General features: G+C 45.7%; 2 protein-coding genes across 8 annotated transcripts in view; both read left to right on the forward strand.

The window, feature by feature from the left end:
- The first annotated feature begins 1,260 nt into the window (after window positions 1-1,260).
- LOC139583488 (pyruvate dehydrogenase E1 component subunit alpha, mitochondrial-like) lies at window positions 1,261-6,903 on the forward strand. 3 transcript variants are annotated; one of them, XM_071414622.1, is made up of 12 exons: window positions 1,261-1,432; window positions 2,351-2,371; window positions 2,949-3,017; window positions 3,153-3,326; window positions 3,445-3,571; window positions 3,801-3,892; window positions 4,019-4,111; window positions 4,188-4,343; window positions 4,416-4,487; window positions 5,192-5,259; window positions 5,628-5,736; window positions 5,878-6,903. In XM_071414622.1, exons 1-12 carry the CDS (start codon window positions 1,370-1,372, stop codon window positions 6,040-6,042), a joined length of 1,209 nt encoding a protein of 402 aa, XP_071270723.1. In that variant the 5' UTR covers window positions 1,261-1,369; the 3' UTR covers window positions 6,043-6,903. The 3 variants fall into 3 exon arrangements, with proteins under 3 accessions (XP_071270723.1, XP_071270724.1, XP_071270725.1); XM_071414623.1 differs by lacking the exon at window positions 2,351-2,371 and having other exon boundaries at window positions 1,262-1,432; XM_071414624.1 differs by lacking the exons at window positions 1,261-1,432; window positions 2,351-2,371 and adding an exon at window positions 2,463-2,842.
- A 1,005-nt stretch (window positions 6,904-7,908) lies between these two features.
- The window catches only part of LOC139583493 (ribosomal protein S6 kinase alpha-3-like), a 29,832-nt gene continuing 14,679 nt past the window's right edge, over window positions 7,909-23,061 (forward strand). The window contains exons 1-2 of one of the 5 annotated variants that reach the window (XM_071414639.1): window positions 7,909-8,306; window positions 9,818-9,877. In XM_071414639.1, coding sequence (XP_071270740.1) covers window positions 8,244-8,306; window positions 9,818-9,877 — 123 coding nt within the window. In that variant the 5' untranslated portion in view covers window positions 7,909-8,243. Of the gene's footprint in view, window positions 8,307-9,817; window positions 9,878-18,121; window positions 18,530-23,061 lie in introns of those variants that run through there. The other 4 variants (XM_071414638.1, XM_071414637.1, XM_071414641.1 and 1 more) reach the window with 4 other exon arrangements.

Genomic DNA, 23,061 nt, shown 5'->3' on the forward strand with positions numbered 1-23,061 from the left:
AATGCCTACTCTGTCTATGATGAACAGACCCCTGGAGAAGAGGAGGAGTAGAGGAGTAGAGGAGGCACAGGTTATTTGTTCATGTTTTTGTGTGGGAATTGGTTGAGTGTTTGTATCCTGTCTGAGTGTGTGTCCCAGGCCTTCCATGTAGACTCCGTAGTCCTTGGCGATCTGGTGAGTGATGTCAGAGAGAAGAGGGATTCTTATTGGTCCCAGCCCACCCTACTTCCTGAGTTTGATTATGTTGACATCAACCAATGAAATTATATTTGTATAGTGGGATTAGGGGTCAGGAGTTACAATTTGTAGCAGGCCAGGTTTGTGAACTGGGAGTCTGTAGAACAGGCGACCACCTTGGCCCCGATGGCACTGAACTCTTCCACACACTGTGATGAATGCTATCACCTCAGTGGGACAGACAAACGTACTGCAGGGCACACACTTTTACTGAACGGTATAGGGATAGGGAATTCTCGAAGGACCATTACACAACTTTCATTTAAAAAAATATCTCTAAAAAAAAATTAAAAAATCTCTGACTCCATCTCGAAGAGATGAAACCAGATATATTTAAGTACTCACAAGTCCAGGAATAGTCAGACATATTTAACTGTTTAAACCGTTCATCAACCACTGCTGTACCCACCCTGTCTGGAGTAATTATGGTTATGTGCCTAGGTTAAGGGCACCTCAACATATTTTTCACCTAGTCAGCTCAGGGATGTGTACCAGCGACCTTTCGGTTACTGGCCCAACACTCTTAACCGCTAGGCTACCTGCTGCCTTACATAATCTATGTAGGCATATGTAGTCTAATTTATACTGTGCACAGGTGAGACCGAGATCAGGTGAATGGCAGGTCGGACTCTCTCTTGCCTTTCTCAGGTGCAGGGAACGACCGGGGACAGATGGGCAATGGTCCTTCTAGCTGCCCGACGATTCAGCAGAGTTACAGAAGTAGAAAATCTGTGAATAAACTATTGTCTTCTGATGACAGAGAAAGTTCCTGGGTAGCTACCGAGACTGACAGCAGCTGGACATTTTACATTTTCAAATACCGGCAAAGCAGTGAAAACGTTAGAACATTTAAGGATACAGCCAAACAATAACTGAAATAGATTTCAAACACTTTTAGAATAGGCCTAGATATTGAACGATGAGAATGCGGGGGTACTTCTGTACAGGCATGCACCTGTAGTTTATAATCTTTATTATCATCATGTAATTTCCTTTTGTATTGGCCAACCCCGGGATAGTTGTAGTTGGCCACCCGACCCAGCACAAGACGTGTCAGCTGATCTGTGTTGTCGGCGTTAATCTGTTAATTAGGTCAGCTATTCTGTACTGGTAGAGCAGGGTGTCCAGTAGCATGCAAAATATGTTGACCCTCATCTCGAACGTGTTCCGACTGGGCAACGCCAGCAAGAATGTGGTACGTAGTCTACTGACAACCTGCGTGCCGCTGTCCATGATGCTGAAAGCTAGCTAGGTGAATTCGCACTGAGATAGCAAGCTAGCTAGCCAGACTTGCCGGATGAGAGGTTGGTAGTAGCTTTAGTCCCAGCTAGCAGTGCTGACCTTGTAGGCCTGGTAACATGGTCAGTCAGTACGAACTCAACAACACATCAACCAAATCGGTTTACTGTCGCTGTCTACTGCGGGTATTGTTTATATGAGTTGTTACATACATTGACAGCCTGTCCATGCGTGCTCTATTCTGCCAGATTAATTTTTCAACAAAGATGTGTAGGGTGTAACGGGAAACCAAAGAGTATTGCAATACTCTTCTATTTATTTCCAATAAGTTCACACTTATAAAGAACTGGGTAAAAGGCAATAAGAACATTAAAAACAGTGGCTGTAGTTCGCGCTTATCTTGGCGCTGTCCATGGTGCTTAGTGTTTTTTGCGCGGGTATAAGGGCACGACAAGGGATTTCCGCATCCTAATTAGATCTTTCATTGTACCTGCGGCGTCTACAAGTTTGCCGCACGGTGGCGCTGTAAGGATGGTGTGTAGGCTAGTGATGGTTGGGGCTATTTGTGTACTAATCTCTTGGCTGTCTGCCTCTGGTCTATAGATTTTTCTCTGTGATGTTCTCTGTGAACTTCAGCACACCCCCTCAGCCGCATTCTCTCACCATAAACTCATCAGCACACCTTTCATGGTCAAGAAGATATTAGGCCCTAGGGGCTATATGAGTTTTTGCATAAGTTCCCCTCGTGTTTTAAAGATTCATTACAGACACCACTCACTTTCTCCTCTCTCTCCCTATGACTCCTTTTCCCCTCCCTCTATCACTCTCCCCCTTCTCTCTCACTCTCCCCCTTCTCTCCCTGGCTTTCTTGTAGGGAGCCCAAACAGTGTCAGAGGTAAGGAGCTCATAGCTCTGCTGTACAGCCTGTCCTGTAGGCCTGATTTAGCCTGTCAGACCATGAACACAAAACAGCTCATATAGAAAACAGCCTGTGTGTGTACTGATAGAGGCCCTGACTCTCTTTGGTGCACTGTGGTAGATAGTGATAGTTCTGACTACAGATTAATCTGCTTTGTCCCGACCCTCTGCTCCTCCCTATTAGGGCAGCTGTCAGACTCCTCTGGCCGTGCTCTGGTCTGATTGGATGGTTCCTCTGTTCCCCAGCTGCTAATTGGTCTGTCCGAATATGTCAATATAACCTCACCGCCTGCCCCAGCCAACACCCCGACAACCACCAATACCACTAGTTAGTACCAGAGCACCCAGACCTAGTTAGTATCTGACTGGCTGGCTGGCTCTAACAGAATAACCTGAACCTCAAACAGCCACGTTCCTTCTGCAGAATTCCCAGTACTCCTTTCACAATGTGGGTGGATTTGGGTGGATTTAGCCTGGGGAGGAGGGTGGCTGGCTATTGGACTTGTATTTCCTGTGTGTGTATCACTCTCATGTGTCATTCTCTCTCTCTGCAGGGCGCCAGGATGGTGGCGTCCACACGCTCCTTCGCTGACTTCACCCCACAGGCCAGCTTTGACATCAAGGTGAGTCCACATACACTTTTAGCACGCCCTGCTGGACGAGCCCTAGATATGACAAGGGAACTTCCTTCTTAAAACTGTTATCTGATTGGTTGGTTGAGCTGTCTGTCTCCCTCCCTTCCCTGTTGTTTCCAATAGAAGTGTGAGCTGCACCGTCTGGAGGAGGGCCCCTCTGAGACAGCGGTGTTGACCAGAGAACAGGGCCTCCAGTACTACAGGACCATGCAGACCATGAGACGCATGGAGCTGAAGGCTGACCAGCTGTACAAGCAGAAGATCATCAGAGGCTTCTGCCACCTCTACGACGGACAGGTCACCACACACACACACACACACACACACATTAGATTAGCATATCAACACACACTCTCAGGGACACAAGAACATACACCCCCCCTCACTCCTAGCTGCTGTTGGTGGTGTGTTACAGGAGGCGTGTGCGATGGGCATCGAGGCGGGCATCAACCCAACAGACCACCTGATCACGGCGTACCGCGCCCATGGCTACACCTTCACAAGGGGCGTGTCTGTAAGAGAGATCTTGGCTGAACTCACAGGTGGGATACACCTAGACATTAATCTGAGGTCAGATCTCTATTTCCCCCTAATGGTTACAGTCAGGATTTAAGGAAGATAAACTGATCTTAGATCTCTGCAAGTTCTACCTGAAATAGATCTCTAATCTCTTTCTCTATTTTTTTTTTCTCTCTCTCTCTTCACCACCCACCTCTCTCTCTCTTCACCCCCCCTTTCTCTCTGACCTCTCTCTCTCGCTCCCTCTCTCAGGTCGTAGAGGGGGTGTGGCCAAGGGTAAAGGTGGTTCTATGCACATGTACGCTAAACACTTCTATGGCGGGAACGGAATCGTGGGGGCTCAGGTAACTATCTGAACAGGTCACTTACACACACACACACACACACACACACACACACACACACACACACACACACACACACACACACACACACACATGCATTCTCACTGTGTGTGTGTGTGTCTACAGGTTCCATTAGGGGCAGGTGTGGCACTAGCCTGTCAGTACCAAGGCAACAACCAGGTGTGCGTGGCGCTGTACGGAGACGGCGCAGCCAACCAGGTGAGGTCTATCTAACGGTTACAATGAAGTTATTAAATCATCATCATCATCATTGTCTTTTCTCTTGTCCAATCAGGGCCAGATCTTTGAGTCGTTCAACATGGCGGCTCTGTGGAAGCTGCCGTGTATCTTCATCTGTGAGAACAACAAGTTTGGCATGGGGACGTCTGTAGAGAGATCCTCCGCTAGCACTGACTACTTCAAGAGAGGAGACTATATACCTGGAATCAAGGTAGGACACACACACACTCACTGACTGTGTGTGTATCTTTGCTATATTAACCCCTCTGTCCCTGTGGTGTAGGTGGATGGCATGGACGTTCTGTGTGTGAGGGAGGCCATCAAGTTTGCTGCAGACTACTGCAGAGCTGGGAAGGTGAGCTATAATGATAGGGAAAAGATGAGTTCTGATTGGGGCAGAGATTAAAAAGTTATAACTGATTTAAGAGCTTGAAGAGTGTTAAGAATCACTTTGTCTCAGACAGTGTAATCTCAGAAGGCTGATCAGCTTGTAGTATCACACCAGTGTCTCTTGCTTGACAGAGGGAGGCTCAGCTCAGTGACCAGTAGAATAAAGACAGTCTGTGGAAGAGACTATAGGACAGAGCTGTAACTGTTCCCAGTTTAAAACCACTTATGGTGCTCCTGGTGTGCTACAGGGCCAAAGAGCATAGATATAGAGACATCAGGTCATCTTTGGAGACAGGTTATTGACTTGGCGGCGCAACTGTAGCTAGAAAAATAGTGTAGACGCAACTGCTTACTAACTGTGAACAATTTTAGCTGGCTAGCTAATCATCAGCTAACTGTGGGACAAAACAATTAAGTTATTTACCATTAATTAGCCACCTCAAATGTCTTTGCTAGCAAACGCGATGCGGTTTCCAAAACTGCAAGGGACAGACCATATATCAGTTCTATATCTTTGCTGCAAGGTGTCACTAGTAATGTTAACTTTTTGATGTTTTATGAAGTCTCCACTTTCCAAGAGTGTAGAATTCCCTGATCAGGCCATTCAGCAGTGTCATAGCAGCGTTGGTTAGCATTTTGAGTCTCCTGGCTTTGAAACCTCTCTGCCAGGGTCCTATTGTGATGGAGCTGGAGACCTACCGTTACCATGGACACAGCATGAGCGACCCCGGGGTTAGGTGAGATGTGATCTCTGACCCCTGACCCTGTGACCGTCACCTGACCCCCGGTTTCTCTCCACCCCCTCACTCCTCACCACACCTCTCCTTTTTCTCTCTCTCCCTCTCACTCTTTCTCTCTCTCTTGCCCTCAACCTTGTGTAGCCGCTCTACTTCACTCTCCAATGTAGCCTGTCCTGTAGGCTCACCCAGTGTTGGTTTGGGACGTGCCTAATAACACTACCAGGCGCGCTAGCTCTTTCTTGCTCTATCGCTCTCTGTGTGTGTGTGTGTTTGTCTCTCTCTCGTCAACGAAGGGCTGGAGCCGAACCCTGCAAATAAGGTCTAACTCCTCTTCTTCTTCCTGTGTGTGATGTAATGTCCTGTAGCTACCGTTCACGTGAGGAAATCCAGGAAGTGCGCAGTAAGAGTGACCCCATAACCATGCTGAAGGAGCGTATGCTGTCCAACAACATGGCTTCTGTGGAGGAGATCAAGGTACTCACACCTTCACCGACAAACAAACATACACACACATATATACACAAACACACAAACATACAGACACAGGTGGTCCAATTCACTTTTTCTTTCATTCTTCCTTCCTTTATTACCTACTTCCTTCCTCCCTACCATTAGGAGATAGATGTAGAGATCAGGAAGGTGATCGAGGACGCGGCCCAGTTTGCGATCTCTGACCCTGAGCCGCCATTGGACGAGCTCTGCAACCACATCTTCGCCAACAATCCACCCATGGAGGTCCGTGGGACCAACCCCTGGGTCAAACTGAAGTCTGTCAGCTAGACACACACACACACACACACACACACACGGACCAAACTACTGTACAGTCTATCAGCTACACATCCCTTTCTACACTCTGCAACCAACCCCTGGGTGAAAGTCTACTCCTCCTGTCCTCGTCTCCCTTCTCTTATTCCCTCATGAATTGTCTCTAAATGCACTATATGAGAGAAGGTCATGACCCTGTAGGTTAGAGTTCAGTCTGTAGCAGCAATCCAAACCAGTCTGTGACCTCTGACACTGACATCACTGGTATTTATTGACACTATATAGAGTATATTATGTCGTTTTATATTGATGTATTCTCCTCACACTGAGGGACCACCTGTCTGTAGATTGGAGGTGTATGGCTTAGGGCAGGCTTTTGTTCCAGCCTAGCACTAACACACCTGATTCAATCAGTCATCAAGACATTGATTAGCTGGATCTGGTGTGTTCACGCTGGTACTTACTAAGCTTGTACACCCTAGAACTCTCCAGTACCAGGGTTGGCTACCCCTGGATAAGGGAGTGTGTGTGGGGATGGTTCTAGGTTAAACCAAGTTCATCTCCCTGTAAGGTTTCAGACTGTTAGTATGTATTACCTCTGACCTAGATGTTGTTGTAGCACTTTGACTAGATAGATAAACTAACGAGATATCATACTGCAAGTCATTATGTCATCATAGAAAAAGGGACCATCAATGGTGGTCTATTTCTCTCTTCCTCTCCTTCTCTAACTTCCTCCCTGGCATTCATCCATTCTTCTTTCCGTGAGGAGAGGATACTGATCCAAGCACTAACAGAAGAACTGAAAAACTGAACGATTGTAATACAGTTTGTTGTGATTTGACTGAAGCAATAAAATTGGCAGAGACTGTGTGATATGTTAGTTGTTTGTGTCTGATAACACTGCAGAGTTCTGTGTGCAGACAGCTAATAATGTATCATACCTCATGAGATTAGCATCTCAGATGGAGCCATCTTGCTTCCACCTATCCAGTTCATTTTACATCCATAAATCTAAGACATCATCTACCAGCAGATGTCACCACAGCGCTAGAAGTCCACGCCCAGACAGTACAGCTGTATCTGAGGAGAGAAGACAGAGATTAATGTTCTGTCACCAAGTTCAGTCTGGCAGTTCAGTATAAATATCTTTGGGTTTTAATTATACTGTTCCCGTCCACAGCACATCTTCAGTCACACACACACACACACCTCTTTAGTCACAGATAATGACTCTGTGCCAGTTCATGGTTCTCATTATCCTTCATAAGGTGGATGGACTATAAATAGCTCATAATAAAGCAGTCTCTCACGCAAAGGACCTCCAACATCAAACTTTAACTGGTGAGAAACGATTCATACAGTCAGAGACAGACCCCTCCAGTCAAGGGTGGCAATTAAACTGCTAATATTAAGGTATACTGTACTATGTTGGGGCGAATTGTAGCCTATGATAAAGCCGATGATTCGCCTATCTACATCATATAATTATTATAGCCTTATATCATTTTCAACACACAACCTGCAGCATATTTCAGTCCATCGCCTGAATAGCTCCCTATTGATCAGAGTCATATTCTGCACTCTGACTGTGGGCTCTTCATGGTTACCGAACCATTAGCCTACAACGCACCGCCTTCACCAAATAATAAAGTCTCTCTTCTCATGTGACCAGCCCGGCTAGACTGTAACTCCTAGAGCAAGCCCCCTCACCTGCCTGTGTCCGGCTCGGAAGAGGTGTCCCGTACTCCCGTTATAAGAGGGCCCCGCCCCCAAATATGACGCAGGCGTGACTCGTCAGTCTGACAGGCAGGTAAGACACCCGGCGCCATATTGGGACAAAACGGAAGTGAGTGAGTGAGAGAGAGAGAGAGAGAGAGAGAGAGAGAGAGAGAGAGAGAATAGGCAGTGGAAACACGGCATAGTGACACAAGGGCGAAAGTGGAGAGCGAGACAGTTTTCCGTAAAAGGCGTTAGCTCAGCTAGTGTAATGTAGTGAACATTATTCCGCTAGAGAAAGACGGGGCGGCCCCTGTTTTAGAAACTCCTTGTCCTCCCATACGGGGCTAACGCGATAGCCTACTAGAATAGAACAGAGTTTTAGATTACTACATTGATTGCCTACGGTCCTGTCTGGAGCGAAGCTTTAGCGCTCTAACTAATAGACAACACTAGAATAGATCAGAGGAAACCAGGACAGCTCGAGCGCCAAGATGCCCCTGGCACAATTGCCAGATCCCTGGCAGAAGATGGCACTGGGGCGGGCGGCAAGCGAGGTGAGTTTGTGTGTGTGTGTGTGAGAGAGAGAGTGTGTGTGTGAGAGAGAGAGATAGTATTCATTTCCATCACCAGAAAACTGTCTGCGGGAATAGATGTGAACAGATTATTATATTGAAGCGTCACGTTGACTGTCTCTGAGCTGCACTTCATAGATATAAACAAACGCGTAGCACCACGGGTCTGAGGCTGGCTACTAAAACCAAATGGATAAGTTGCTGAGCCTCGGATAATAGAGAGAGAGAAAGGCGAGTGGGCGGTCATCCGACAGACCGCACGATTTAGGATGCGGCTTTCAGCGGGCGTGTGTGTTTCCTGGATGATGCGGTTAAAGCAAGCGTGACGTGTTTAAAGAGAAGTGAGTAGAGTCGCCCGCGTTTGATTGTCTGATGACATTCTCTGATTCACATTTGATTCATAATTATACCCTAGTGTACTGTACACAGACCCCTCTCTCTCTACCTTTCTCTGTTCTCTGTCTATCTCAGTATATATCTCATGCTCCATAGCAAGAGGATGGACATATTCTTGGTAACGTGTGTGTTCTCAGTGATTTGTGGGAGAATGTTTCTAGGGCACAACAGCACTCTCACTCACTCAATCATTCCTTCTCAACTAAGCAAGTTAACAATAAATGAGTTTTGGCAGCAGGTAGACTGACTGTTAGACTATTGGGTCCTCAGTCAATACTGGTCCATTAGATAGCCATCACTGTATCACACTGTGTGTGAGTGAGTGTATGTGTGAGAGAGAGAGTTAACCATTTCATGACAGAGAGACATTAACCCTTTCATGACAGAGAGACATGAACCCTTTCATGACAGAGGCCGTGAGATGACTTTCTGTCTTTTCACTCCATCCGACATGTTCCCCTCTCTGTCTCCCTCTCTCCCCCCTCTCCCTTTCTCCCTCCCTCTCCCTCTCTCCCATCCTCTCCGTCTCTCCCGTCCTCTTGCTCTCCACTCTTTCTGTCCCTCTCTCTCCCCCTCTCTCTCTCCCCCTCTCTCCCGTCCTCTCTCTCTCTCTCTCTCTCCCCCTCTCTCCTGTCCTCTCCCTCTCTCTCTCTCTCTCTCTCTCTCTCTCTCTCTCTCTCTCTCTCTCTTTATCTTTCAATCATCCTGTTACATGTTTATCAGGCTTACTGCTGCACTGAACTAAGTAATAATAATGATAAGTGCTACTATTATGAATAATAATCATGTTACAGCCTCAGTTTATTCTGAGTTATCCAATCACTTTCATATTAAAGAAACATGTGACCTGACAGCTCCAGTACAAAAATCACTTCAACAGTTTCACTATATTTGACAGTACATCCATTGCCAAGTATTTAGCTAAGTTGTGAAATGGGAATGACACAGTAATAACCTATACATTACAACATTGTTTCGTTGGGATTCACTACATCTAGCAACACCAGGTATTTAGAAATTGTGTTGACTTCTTTGAAATAAAATTGACATAAAATGGACATTACAATAACTAATAGTTGTTTATTGTGTTATTGCAGGATGCCCATCGACATGTTCTGGAGGATTCTATTGGAGAGGATGATTCTATGTCCTGTAACGTAAGTCTACACACACACACACTGAAACACACTCCCCCCACCCCTCCAAATGTCATATTATGTCTATATACAGTGTTGTAACAATGTGCAAATAGTTAAAGTACAAAGGTGAAAATAAATATGGGTTGTTTTTACAATGGTGTTTGTTCATCACTGGTTGCCCTTTTCTTGTGGCAGCAGGTCACACACCTTGCTGCTCTGATTGCACACTGTGGTATTTCACCAATAGATATGAACGTTTATTAAAATTGGATTTGTTTTTGAATTCTTTGTGGGTCTGTGTAATCTGAGGGAAATATGTGTCTCCAATATGGTCATACATTTGGCATGAGGTTAGGAAGTGCAGCTCAGTTTCCAACTCATTTTGTGGGCAGTGTGCACATAGGCTGTCTTTTCTCTCTTTCTCTCTCCCTCTCTCTCATTCTCTCTTTCTTTCTCTGTATGTGTGTCAGCTGCATGTATAGACATTTAAATGCAGAGGAGATGGCTTATAGATCTGCCGTCTGAGAAGAGCTGAGTAGGTATTATTACAAATATCCCTAGAGGGACACACACACGACATCGAGGGGCATCTTGGTAGGGTCTTCCTCTCACTCTGACCACAGCTCTTTAATGCCGCACCCTGTTGTCACGGAGACAGACTGTGAAAACCCCTCTCTTTATGGAAGTGTGTGTATCTGTGTGTTTGTGTGTCAGATCTGGGTCATTTATGTATGTCAAATTCTTTCACACACGTGATTTGGATTGCCTGATATGATGGAAACAATGGAATAGACCTAAAGAAGCTACGTCAAGAAAATCTCAAATAGTTTGTATTTGACCCTGTGTGTTGTAGTCCCTATGGAGAGTGTGTATGTGATGTATATTATACTTTGTGTGCGTGTGTGTGTGTCTGCGTGTGTGTGTGTCTGCGTGTGTGTGTGTGTGTGTGCATGCATGTGTCCGTGAGAGACAGAGAGAGAGGGATTGGCTGTGTCCAGCGCTCGCTGGCAGATGGTATTTAATCTTCTCAGGCCATCTGGACTGACTTTCTCTGGCGTCTTTAAACGCCCACGTACACGCACGCACGCACGCACGCACGCACGCACGCACGCACGCGCACGCACACACACACACACACACACACACACACACACACACACACACACACACACACACACACACACACTCTCCCCTACATATTTATTTGAACAGTGAAGCTAAAACTTTTATACTCTTTATACTCCAGCATTTTGGATTTGAGATCAAATGTTTTATATGAGGTGACATTACAGAATGTCACCTTTTATTTTAGGGTATTTTCATACATTTCTAAATGGTAAACAGATGTGTAAACACTTTATGTATCTAGTCCCCCTATTTGAAGGTGTCATAACTATTTGGACAAATTCACTTATAGTGTAAATAATCATGAATGAATCGTAAATAATGATGAGTGAGAAAGTTAGAGGCATAAATATCATACCCCAGGAAGAGTAGCTGCTGCCTTGGCAGGAACTAATGGACCCCAGGAAGAGTAGCTGCTGCCTTGGCAGGAAATAATGGTCCCCAAGAAGAGTAGCTGCTGCCTTGGCAGGAACTAATGGTCCCCAGGAAGAGTAGCTGCTGCCTTGGCAGGAACTAATGGACCCCAGGAAGAGTAGCTGCTGCCTTGGCAGGAACTAATGGGGATCCATAATAAACCCCAGATAGAGTAGCTGCTGCCTTGGCAGGAACTAATGGATCCCAGGTAGAGTAGCTGCTGCCTTGGCAGGAACTAATGGACCCCAGGAAGAGTAGCTGCTGCCTTGACAGGAACTAATGGACCCCAGGAAGAGTAGCTGCTGCCTTGGCAGGAACTAATGGGGATCCATAATAAACCCCAGGTAGAGTAGCTACTGCCTTGGCAGGAACTAATGGGGATCCCTAATAAATACATAATACCAAAAATGTCAAATGAGCCTGTCCCAAAAGCAAGAACCTGCCATATGTATGCTCATCACTGCCCTGGGGATGACGCAATGCACACACTCTCTGTCTATATTCTTTTTCATTTCATTGTGCAACACAGTACTGAGAGAAGGGGGGGGGGGGGGTAAAGGGGGAGCTAGCTAGGGAGGTGGACCTATTGATTGAGAGAGAGGGGTAAAGGGAGAGCTGGCTAGGGAGGTGGACGTATTGATTGATAGAGAGGGTGAGGTGAAGCTAGAGAGAGAAAGATGTCCCCCATCTGGTTGCTGTCAGTATGACATGGTACAGTCCTCTGAAGGGCAGGGTCACTGGACTAGCGCACTCGTGTGTGTGTGTGTGTGTGTGTGTGTGTGTGTGTGTGTGTGTGTGTGTGTGTGTGTGTGTGTGTGTGTGTGTGTGTGTGTGTGTGTGTGTGTGTGTGTGTGTGTGTGTGTGTGTGTGTGTGTGTGTGTGTGTGTGTGTGTGTGTGTGTGTGTGTGTGAGTGAGTGAGTGTGTGTAAATGTGCAAGTATGGGTGTGTTGGTCCGCACATTCTGGGACAGCCGGCATTGGGTTCTTCATGAGAGTGAAGCATTGTGGGATTGTTACCGGCATTGGGCTCTTCATGAGAGTGAAGCATTGTGGGATTGTTATTGTGAGGTCACAAGGTGATGATGCAATCTCTGTATCAGGCGCCACACTTCCTGAATGGAACACTCTCTAAGAACAATTATATTGCATGCACACACACACACACGGTCAGAGGGGTTTTCTAGGAGTTTCCCTCAGACACTTTTTATCGAGAGAAGAGGGAGGAGAAAGAGAGGGAGGAGAGTTATGAGAGAGACACAGGAAGGGAGGGACAGGGGAGAGAAGAGAGGAAAGGGAGAGAAAAAGAGGGAGGAGACGGATGCAGAGAAAGAAGGAGAGGGCAAAGGAGGAAGTGAGGGGCTACAGGCCAAACAGAGCCCCACCCAGGGATCCCCCCTGTCCCCCAGAGCCCCACCCAGGGATCCCCTTGTCCCCCAGAGCCAGATATCTACTGAACCACTCCATCTGAATCAACATGACCTTGTCACAGTCACACTCTGGGCCTGTATTCATTAAGCGTCTCAGAGTGAGAGTGCTGATCCACGTTCATATACTTATGATCTGAAGGACAAAACTGATCCCAGCAGAACTCCTACTCTAAGACGCTTTGAGAATACGGGTCTTGTTCCCCTACAAATTCTGCCTTTAAGAAAAATCAGACTGTTTAAATTTAGAGCGTAATTCTTATACTCCCTCTTTCTTCCTCAAGTGGTGATAGAGGGATGTCTGTTGTCATGGAGATGCAGGGAGATTCCGTTTCTGTACCGAATCAGGAAGTTAACCTCTAGACAGGGAACACATAGACACACAAAACACCAGTAATGGCTCGTGTTTAAATCAAATCCAATTGTATTTTTCACATGCTTCGTAAATACCAGGTGTAGACTAACAGTAAAATGCTTACTTACAGGCCCTTCCCAACAATGTAGAGAGAAAGTAATAATAAATACACAATTAGTAATAATAACTTGGCTACATACACAGGGTACCAGTACAGAGTGGATGTGCAGGGGTACGAGGTCATTGAGGTAGATATGTACTTATAACTAGGAATAAAGTGACTAGGCAACAGGATAGATAATTAACAGTAGCAGCAGAATCTGTGATGAGTCAAAAAAGTTAGTGCAAAAAGGGTCAATGCAGATAGTCCTGGTAGCTATTGATAACTATTTAACTAACTATTTAGCAGTCTAATGGCTTGGTGGTAGAAGCTTTTCAGGATCCTGTTGGTTCCAGACTTGGTGCATCAGTACCGCTTGCCATGCGGTACCAGAGAGAACAGTCTATGACTTGGGTGGCTGGAGTATTCAACAATTTTAGCGTCTTCCTCTGACACCACCTGGTATCAAAGTCCTGGATTTCAGAGAGATTGGCCCCAGTCATGTACTGGGCCTTACGCAGTACCCTCTGCAGCGCCTTGCGGTCAGATGCCAAGCAGTTGCCATACCAAGTGGTGATGCAGCCAGTCAAGATGCTCTCAATGGTGCAGCTGTATAACTTTTTGAGGATCTGAGGGCCCATGCCAAATCTTTTCAGCCTTCTGAAGGGGAAGAGGCGTTATCGTGCCCTCTTCACGACTCTGTTGGTGTGTGTGGACCATGATAGATCCTTAAGGAAGATGTTGTTGCATCACACTGCCAGGTCCCTGACCTCCTCCCTAAAGGCTGTCTTATCATCGTCGGTAATCAGGCCTACCACCAGCATACTTAATGATGGTGTTGGAGTTGTGCACAGCCACGCAGTCATGGTTGAACAGGGCGTACAGGAGGGGACTAAGCATGCACCCCTGCGGGGCCACTGTGTAAAGAGTCAGTGTGGCGGATGTGTTGTTGCCTATCCTCACCACCTGGGGGTGGCCAGTCAGGAAGTCCAGGAACCAGTTGCAGAGGGAGGTGTTTAGTCCCAGTGTCCTTAGCTTAGTGATGAGCTTGGAGGGCACTATGGTGTTGAACGCTGAGTTGTAGTCAATGAACAGCATTCTCATATAGGTGCCCTCTCCAGGTGGAGAGGACAAGGTGCCCTCTCCCACCTTGTCCAGGTGGGAGAGGGCAGTGCAATAGAGATTGCGTCATCTGTGGATGACGCATTTAGAAAAGTTACCTGACGTTCTTGGGCACAGGGACTATGGTGGTCTGCTTGAAACATGTAGGTATTACAGACTGGGTCAGGGAAATGTTGAAAATGTCAGTGAAGACACTTGCTAGCTGGTCAGCGCATGCTCTGAGTACGCGTCCTGGTAATTTGTCTGGCACTGTAGCGTTGTGAATGTTAAAGTGTTTAAAGGTCTTACTCAAATCAGCTACGGAGAGCGTGATGTCACAGTCGTCCGGAAGAGCTGGTGCTCTCATGCACGGTTCAGTGTTGTTTGCCTCGAAGCGAGCATGGAAGGCATTTAGCTTGTCTGGTAGGCTTGCGTCATTGGGCAGCTCTCGGCTGGGTTTCCCTTTGTAATCCGTATTTTTAAATTGTATTTATTTCACATTTATTTAACCAGGTAGGCCAGTTGAGAACAAGTTCTCATTTACAACTGCGACCTGGCCAAGATAAAGCAAAGCAGTGCGACACAAACAACACAGAGTTACGCATGGGATAAACAAAGGTACAGTTAATAACACAATAGAAAAGTCTATATACAGTGTGTGCAAATGTAGTAAGATTAGGGAGATAAGGCAATAAATAGGCCATAGTGGCAAAATAATTACAATTTAGCAATTAAACACTGGAGTGATAGATGTGCAGAAGATGAACGTGCAAGTAGAGATACTGGGGTGCAAAGGAGCAAAAAAAATTATAACAATATGGGGATGAGGTAGTTGGGTGGGCTATTTACAGTTGGGCTATGTACAGGTGCAATGATCGGAAAGCTGCTCTGACAGCTGATGCTTAAAGTTAGTGAGGGAGATATAAGACTCCAGCTTCAGTGATTTTTGCAATTAGTTCCAGTCATTGTCAGCAGAGAACTGGAAGGAAAGGAGGAGTTGGCTTTGGGGATGATCAGTGAAATATTCCTGCTGGAGCAAATACAATAGTTTGCAAGCCCTGCCACATCTGACGAGCGTAGTAGTAGTAGATCTTAGTCCTGTATTGATGCTTTGCCTGTTTGATGGCTTGCCGTAGGTCGTAGCAGGATTTCTTATAAGCATCCGGATTAGTGTCCAGCTCCTTAAAAGCGGCAGCTCTAGCCTTTCGCTCATTGCGGATGTTGCCTGTAATCCATGGCTTCTGGTTGGGATATGTACGTACGGTCACTGTGGGGGATGAATTCGTCGATGAATCGCGGAACATATTACAGTCTGTGCTAGTGAAACATACAATTTACATACAGTATACAGTTTACAGACCATTTATATATTTTGAGTATCTTCATGGGCGTTGTGTAGGATTTTATGTTTTATCTATTGGAACGCCATATCTTCGTGTGTGTCTGTGTGGATGTGGGTGTGTTTGTGTGAGGTAGTGGAAACCCTCTGAGGAATGATGTGTGTGTTCCTGTGCAGATGTGGTTGCCAGGGGAGCAAGGACAGGACATGCTCTAATCACCACGGTGACCAGCAGCTGTAGGCTTTTCCTGGGCAGACCTTCCTCCTGTGTGTGTGTGTGTGTGTTTAGACTCCTATGCGTTCATCTCTGTCCATTCTCAAACTCAGTGGCCTGTGAATGATTGGGTATGTGTTTCTATCTGTCGTCGTTTGTGGATGTGTGTGTGTGATATGAGGACAATGCTGAAGATGCTTTTGTCTTGGATCAGACACAACCATATACGGGTAGGGCTCTGATAACACGCACACGCAAACACACACACACACGGTTAGCGTTTGCTTTCTCATACTGACTTTGTTAGTTTCCCAAACAATCACATTCAGTGTTTCTTTCTTTGGGTGAGGGCAAACATTCTTATTCTCTGTTAAGACAAAGGCATGTGTGTATGTGTGTATTTGTGTGTGTGTGTGTGTGTGTGATATAATTACGAGGCTTGCTCTGACCTAAGAAGCGCTGCTGGCAACAGATGAAGCGTTGAGATTTCTCTAACAAGAGACCCCGAGAGAGACCGAGAGAGACAGAGAGCCCGAGAGAGAGAGAGAGAGAGAGAGAGAGAGAGAGAGAGAGAGAGAGAGAGAGAGAGAGAGAGAGAGAGAGAGAGAGAGAGAGAGAGACAGAGACAGAGACAGAGACAGAGACAGAGACAGAGACAGAGACACAGACAGAGACACAGACAGACAGACAGACAGACAGACAGACAGACAGACAGACAGACAGAGAGAGAGCGATCAGACTGACAAGACTAAGAACAATAGAGCCAGTGTAGATCACTGCACTGTGGGGTTCCCCCTCTTTTCTTTCTTGCTCTCGCTCTCTACCTCTCTGTCTCTCTCTCTCCCTCTGTCACTCTCACTCAGTCTATTTCTTTATCACACTCTCTCTGTCTTTTCTCTCTCTCTGTCCTGCTGTTAAATTCTGTGTTCCATTTCTTGCACAGATCTGTGAATAGTAGTTGTATTGAACATGGTGGAGTCTCCACTCAGTCAGAATAGAAGGTATATTGAACATGGTGGAGTCTCCACTCAGTCAGAATAGAAGGTATATTGAACATGGTGGAGTCTCCACTCAGTCAGAATAGAAGGTGTATTGAACATGGTGGAGTCTCCACTCAGTCAGAAATAGAAGGTGTATTGAACATGGTGGAGTCTCCACTCAGTCATAATAGAAGGTGTATTGAACATGTTGGAGTCTCCACTCAGTCAGAATAGAAGGGGGCCAAGCAGGCAGAGATTGAATTCTAATTCAGATAAATTCAGTTCCTGAATAAATTATGCTGCCCTATCCTTTCTCTGCTCCTCATCATCAATACTTAATAATCTCTCTCACTTTCTCGCCGCCTTTCTGATTGGTTGTTAGTTAACCTATCGCTGTCTGTAGAGCGCCTCATGACCAGTTACCAAAGGACAGTGTGTGTGTGTTATGAGACGGTGTCCTAAGGCCTAGCCTAGCGGATGTGTTATGTTCTGCTAACCTAGGCCCAAGTATGCGCATCAATCAGCCCTCTGTGTGTGAGTGTGTGTGTGTGTGTGTGTGTGTCCTCACTTGTATGTGCACTGTTAGTTTGGTTACATAAGTGGTTTAGGGACACAGATTGCCTGGAATTCCTCTCTCACAGTCCATGGAAGCCACTGCCACACAGAGACTTAGAGCCTAATACACGCATGCACGTATGAACGCACATACACAGACACACGCACACACAGACACACGCACCCATGGAGGTTTAATAGAGAAAGACCAGCTCCAGAGCTGTTAATGCTCTAGTACTATTGTAGTACTATTGCAGTAATATTGTAGTACTACTTATCAGTCTATTCTTCTACACACTGTATTCAGTACAGTAATGTATTTAGTATCTTCGCTAGTCTCACTGTTCAAGGGAAGAAAGTGTGGTTTAGAACTAGTAGGTTAGACTGTCTCAGACTGAGCTGTTTAGTTGTAGAGGTCTGTCCCCCCCAGAGGAACCTCGGGAGTCATTGTTCTTGTTGTGTGGGGACAATTAGTGAGGTTGCACTCATGGGGAAGGTGATAGGCCTTGCACAACAGCTGTCTGTAATCCCATCTACACTGTCATATTCTGAGACACGTGTGTGTGCATTCTTTGCGGTACGTGGTAGTCAGGCATTGGTCCGCGTGTATGGCGCGCGTGTGTGTGTGTGTGTTTCATGGGAATCTCCAGATCACATGTTGGAAGCTAAGGGTAGGAGGTTACGGAGGGGTTTAGGGGGGATCCCAGTTTGGATCTCTGGTGTTCCCCCTGACTGAGTCACACACACACCTCCCTCACATACACTCCAACATGCTCCCTCTTCTTCACTCTTATTTTCACTCACTCTACCTCTGTCTTACACACACACACATCCAGTGCATAGCTGTCCGAAGGACAGTGTGTGATTAGGTATGACTGAGGCCAAAGCAGTGTGTGTGTCGCTGGGTGTTCTGACTAGCAGACTCAAGGCCCTAGGATGTCTACTGATCCAAAACTTTACCGGAGACCTTACCAGGAACTGCACCAGAAACTTTACCGGGAAGGAGCGGGACTGGGGTTTGTTTACCAGGGCAGGATGCGGGTGTTCCGAAACCCAGGGGGCTGTAAGTACAGGACTGTGTGTGCGGGTACAGTAACGCTATCCTGGAGTGTGTGTGTCAGGTTGCCACTATCTGTCCTAAAGCTGACAAGTACTAAAACTTGCCTCTGTACTATGTGTGTATTTGTGTGTTTGTGTATGTGTGTGGCTTTCAGAATTGGCTGTAGAATATTCCATGGAAGATAGAGAACATTCCAGCTAGAATTGTAATTTTGTGTTTGTGATGCTGCTGTTCTCTGTGTAGTTCTTTCTCTCTGATCTCATCTACAGGCTTCTGTTCCTTACAATGATGCTTGATTAGATCTCATCACTTCATTAGTTGAATTAATGTCATTAAATGAATAGGCCCATGCAGCCACAGTGGGATTGAGTTATAGTGATCTGGGAAGGCTGTAATAGACTTTCTCTTTAGTTTAACCACACGCGCACACACACACACACACACACACAACACACACACACACACACACACACACACACACACACACACACACACACACACACACACACACACACACACACACACACGCACACACTGTTTGTGGTGGTATTAAACAGTAATGGTGTGGTGTGGTTGTAGAAGAGGAGAGGGGTTGTCTGTCTGTCTGTCTGTCTGTCTGTCTGTCTGTCTGTCTGTCTGTCTGTCTGTCTGTCTGTCTGTCTGTCTGTCTGTCTGTCTGTCTGTCTGTGTGTGTGTGTGTGTGTGTGTGTGTGTGTGTGTGTGTGTGTGTGTGTGTGTGTGTGTGTGTGTGTGTGTGTGTGTGTGTGTGTGTGTGTGTGTGTATGTTGAGCGCTGGTGTTGCTGACCTAGATGCAGCGCTCCTAGTTGCCGGTGATTTTATTGCAGGAAAACTAAAATCACCTTTGCAACTAGAGGCGAAAAAACTCTAGCGCACCATTACTCCACACACAGAAACACATACAAACCTCTAGCTAACCATTACTCCACACACAGAAACACATACAAACCTCTAGCTAACCATTACTCCACACACAGAAACACATACAAACCTCTAGCTAACCATTACTCCACACACAGAAACACATACAAACCTCTAGCTAACCATTACTCCACACACAGAAACACATACAAACCTCTAGCTAACCATTACTCCACACACAGAAACACATACAAACCTCTAGCTAACCATTACTCCACACACAGAAACACATACAAACCTCTAGCTAACCATTACTCCACACACAGAAACACATACAAACCTCTAGCTAACCATTACTCCACACACAGAAACACATACAAACCTCTAGCTAACCATTACTCCACACACAGAAACACATACAAACCTCTAGCTAACCATTACTCCACACACAGAAACACATACAAACCTCTAGCTAACCATTACTCCACACACAGAAACACATACAAACCTCTAGCTAACCATTACTCCACACACAGAAACACATACAAACCTCTAGCTAACCATTACTCCACACACAGAAACACATACAAACTTCTAGCTAACCATTACTCCACACACAGAAACACATACAAACCTCTAGCTAACCATTACTCCACACACAGAAACACATACAAACCTCTAGCTAACCATTACTCCACACACAGAAACACATACAAACCTCTAGCTAACCATTACTCCACACACAGAAACACATACAAACCTCTAGCTAACCATTACTCCACACACAGAAACACATACAAACCTCTAGCTAACCATTACTCCACACACAGAAACACATACAAACCTCTAGCTAACCATTACTCCACACACAGAAACACATACAAACCTCTAGCTAACCATTACTCCACACACAGAAACACATACAAACCTCTAGCTAACCATTACTCCACACACAGAAACACAGAAAAAGCTCTCCCTCGCCCTCCATTTGGAAAATCTGACCATAACTGTCTTCCTGATTCCTGCTTACAAGCAAAAATTCAAACAGGAAGTACCAGTGACACATTCAATAGGGAAGTTGTCTGATGAAGCGGATGCTATGCTACAGGACTGTTTAGCTAGCACAGACTGGAATATGTTTCGGGATTCATCCGATGGCATTGAGGAGTTTGTCACATCAGTCAACGGCTTCATTAATAAGTGCATCGACGTCGTCGTCCCCACAGTGACCGTACGTACATATCTCAACCGGAAGCCATGGATTACAGGCAACATCCGCACTGAGCTAAAGGCTGGAGCTGCCGCTTTCAAGGAGCGGGACACTAATCCGGACGCTTATAAGAAATCCTGCTATGCCCTCCAACGAACCATCAAACAGGCAAAGCTTCAATACAGGACGAAGATCGACTCCTACTACACCGGCTCTGAAGCTCGTTGGATGTGGCAGGGCTTGCAAACTATCACAGATTACAAATCAAATTGTATTTGTTACATGCACCGAATACAACAGGTGTAGACCTTACCGTGAAATGCTTACTTACAAGCCCTTAACCAACACTGCAGTTCAAGAAATAGAGTTAAGAAAGTAATTTTTTAAATAAAAAGTAATGAGGCTAAATACAGGGGGTACCAGTACCGAGTCAATGTGCGGGGGCACAGGTTAGTCGAGGTAATTTGTACATGTAAGCAGGGGTAAAGTGACTATGCATAGATAATAAACAGTGAGTAGCAGCAGTGTAAAAACAAAGGGTGGGGGGTGTCAATGTAAATAGTCCTTGTGACCATTTAATTAATTGTTCAGCATTTTTATGGCTTGGGGGTAGAGCCTTTTGGACATTGTCTACAAAGGGAAATCCAGCCGCGAGCTGCCCAGTGACACAGTGACACAAGCCTACCAGACGAGCTCAATGCCTTCTATGCTCGCTTCGAAGCAACACAAAACCATGCATGAGAGCACCAGCTGTTCCGGACAACTGTGTGATCATGCCGATGTGAGTAAGACCTTAACATTCACAAGGCCGCAGGACCAAACTGATTACCAGGTGCATACGCAGAGCATTGACTCTCTTGCACTGGCTCCATGCACAGTGCAAGAGACACACACACATACACACACACACACGCACACACACACGCACACGCACGCGCACACGCACACGCACACGCACACGCACACACACACACACACAGAGAAGCTAAGCAGGGTTGGTCCTGGTCGGTCCCTGGATGGGAGACCAGATTCTGCTAGAAGTGATGTAGGAGGTACTCTTTCCTCTTGTCCCCCCCCAAAACATATATATCCCAATGCCCCAGGGCAGTGATTGGGGATATTGCCCTGTGTAGGGTGCAGTCTTTGTGTAAAAGCATGTAAAAGCACTACATAGGCTCACACACACACAAATGCATAATGATGCCACAGACACACATTTTGTTGACACACTTTCTCACTCTTCACATACACTGCTGCTACTCTGTTTATTAAATATCCTGATTGCCTAGTCACTTTTTACCCATACCTACATGTACATATTACCTCAACTACCTCTAACTCTGCACATTGACTCAGTACCAGTACTCCTTGTATATAGTCTCATTATTGTTATTTTGTGTTACAATTTCCTTTTTTTATTTAGTAAATGTTTCTTTGTTTTTAACTATGTATTGTTGGGAAAGGGCTCGTAAGTAAACATTTCCTGGTAAAGTCTACACCTGTTGTATTCGGTGCATGTGACAAATAAAATTTGATTTGATTTGAGCTGTACATTTTTATCCTGTGATTAAGAGGTGCTACATGAGCAACCTGTCGCCTCTCTCTGATCCTCCATCTGCGGTGTGATTCACACACACACTCACTCACTCACACACACACACACAGACACACACACTTCAAACAGACGGAAATATCTCAACACAGTGTGTGTCCAACTGAAACTCCCCTACTACATATCCAGGTGGCACTGATACTCATCACGTAAACATAGCTACACTAGCATGATATATATCTATGTTCAGTATATGACAAGGTCTATACGGAAGTCCATAAGGGTGCTATAATGTACATACTATATACACTGAGTGCACAAAACATTAGGAAAACCTGCTCTATCCATGGCATAGACTGACCAGGTGAATCCAGGTGAAATCTCTGATCCCATATTGATGTCACTTGTTAAATCCACTTCAATCAGTGTAGATGAAGGGGAGGAGACAGGTCAAAAAATATTTTTAAGCCTTGGGACAATTCAGACATGGATTGGGTATGTGTGCCATTCAGAGAGTGAGTGCTTTCGATATCCTTGTGGAGTCCATGCCCCAACGAATTGAGTCTGTTCTGAGGGGAAAAGGCAGTGCAACTCAATATTAGGAAGGTGTTCCTAATGTTTTGTACACTAGGTGTATGCTATAATGTACATAATGTATGTTGAAAATGTTCATATGAGTGTTATATATGTTCATATGAGTGTTATAAATACGTTTGGCTGTATATGAGCTCCATCCTGTTAGTGAGGTCTGGTGATGTGTACAAATTTGCATACATAAGTGTGAAATTCCATATTTGGGCTTTGATGACATGAGCTGTGAAACAGGAGGGGGTGGAGCGGAGTTGGAGGGAGAGGGATAGGTGGAGAGTGATATCACATCTCTTTCCTACTCT

This window comes from Salvelinus alpinus, chromosome 8 (genome assembly GCF_045679555.1).
Source record: "Salvelinus alpinus chromosome 8, SLU_Salpinus.1, whole genome shotgun sequence".
Lineage (NCBI taxonomy): Eukaryota > Metazoa > Chordata > Actinopteri > Salmoniformes > Salmonidae > Salvelinus > Salvelinus alpinus.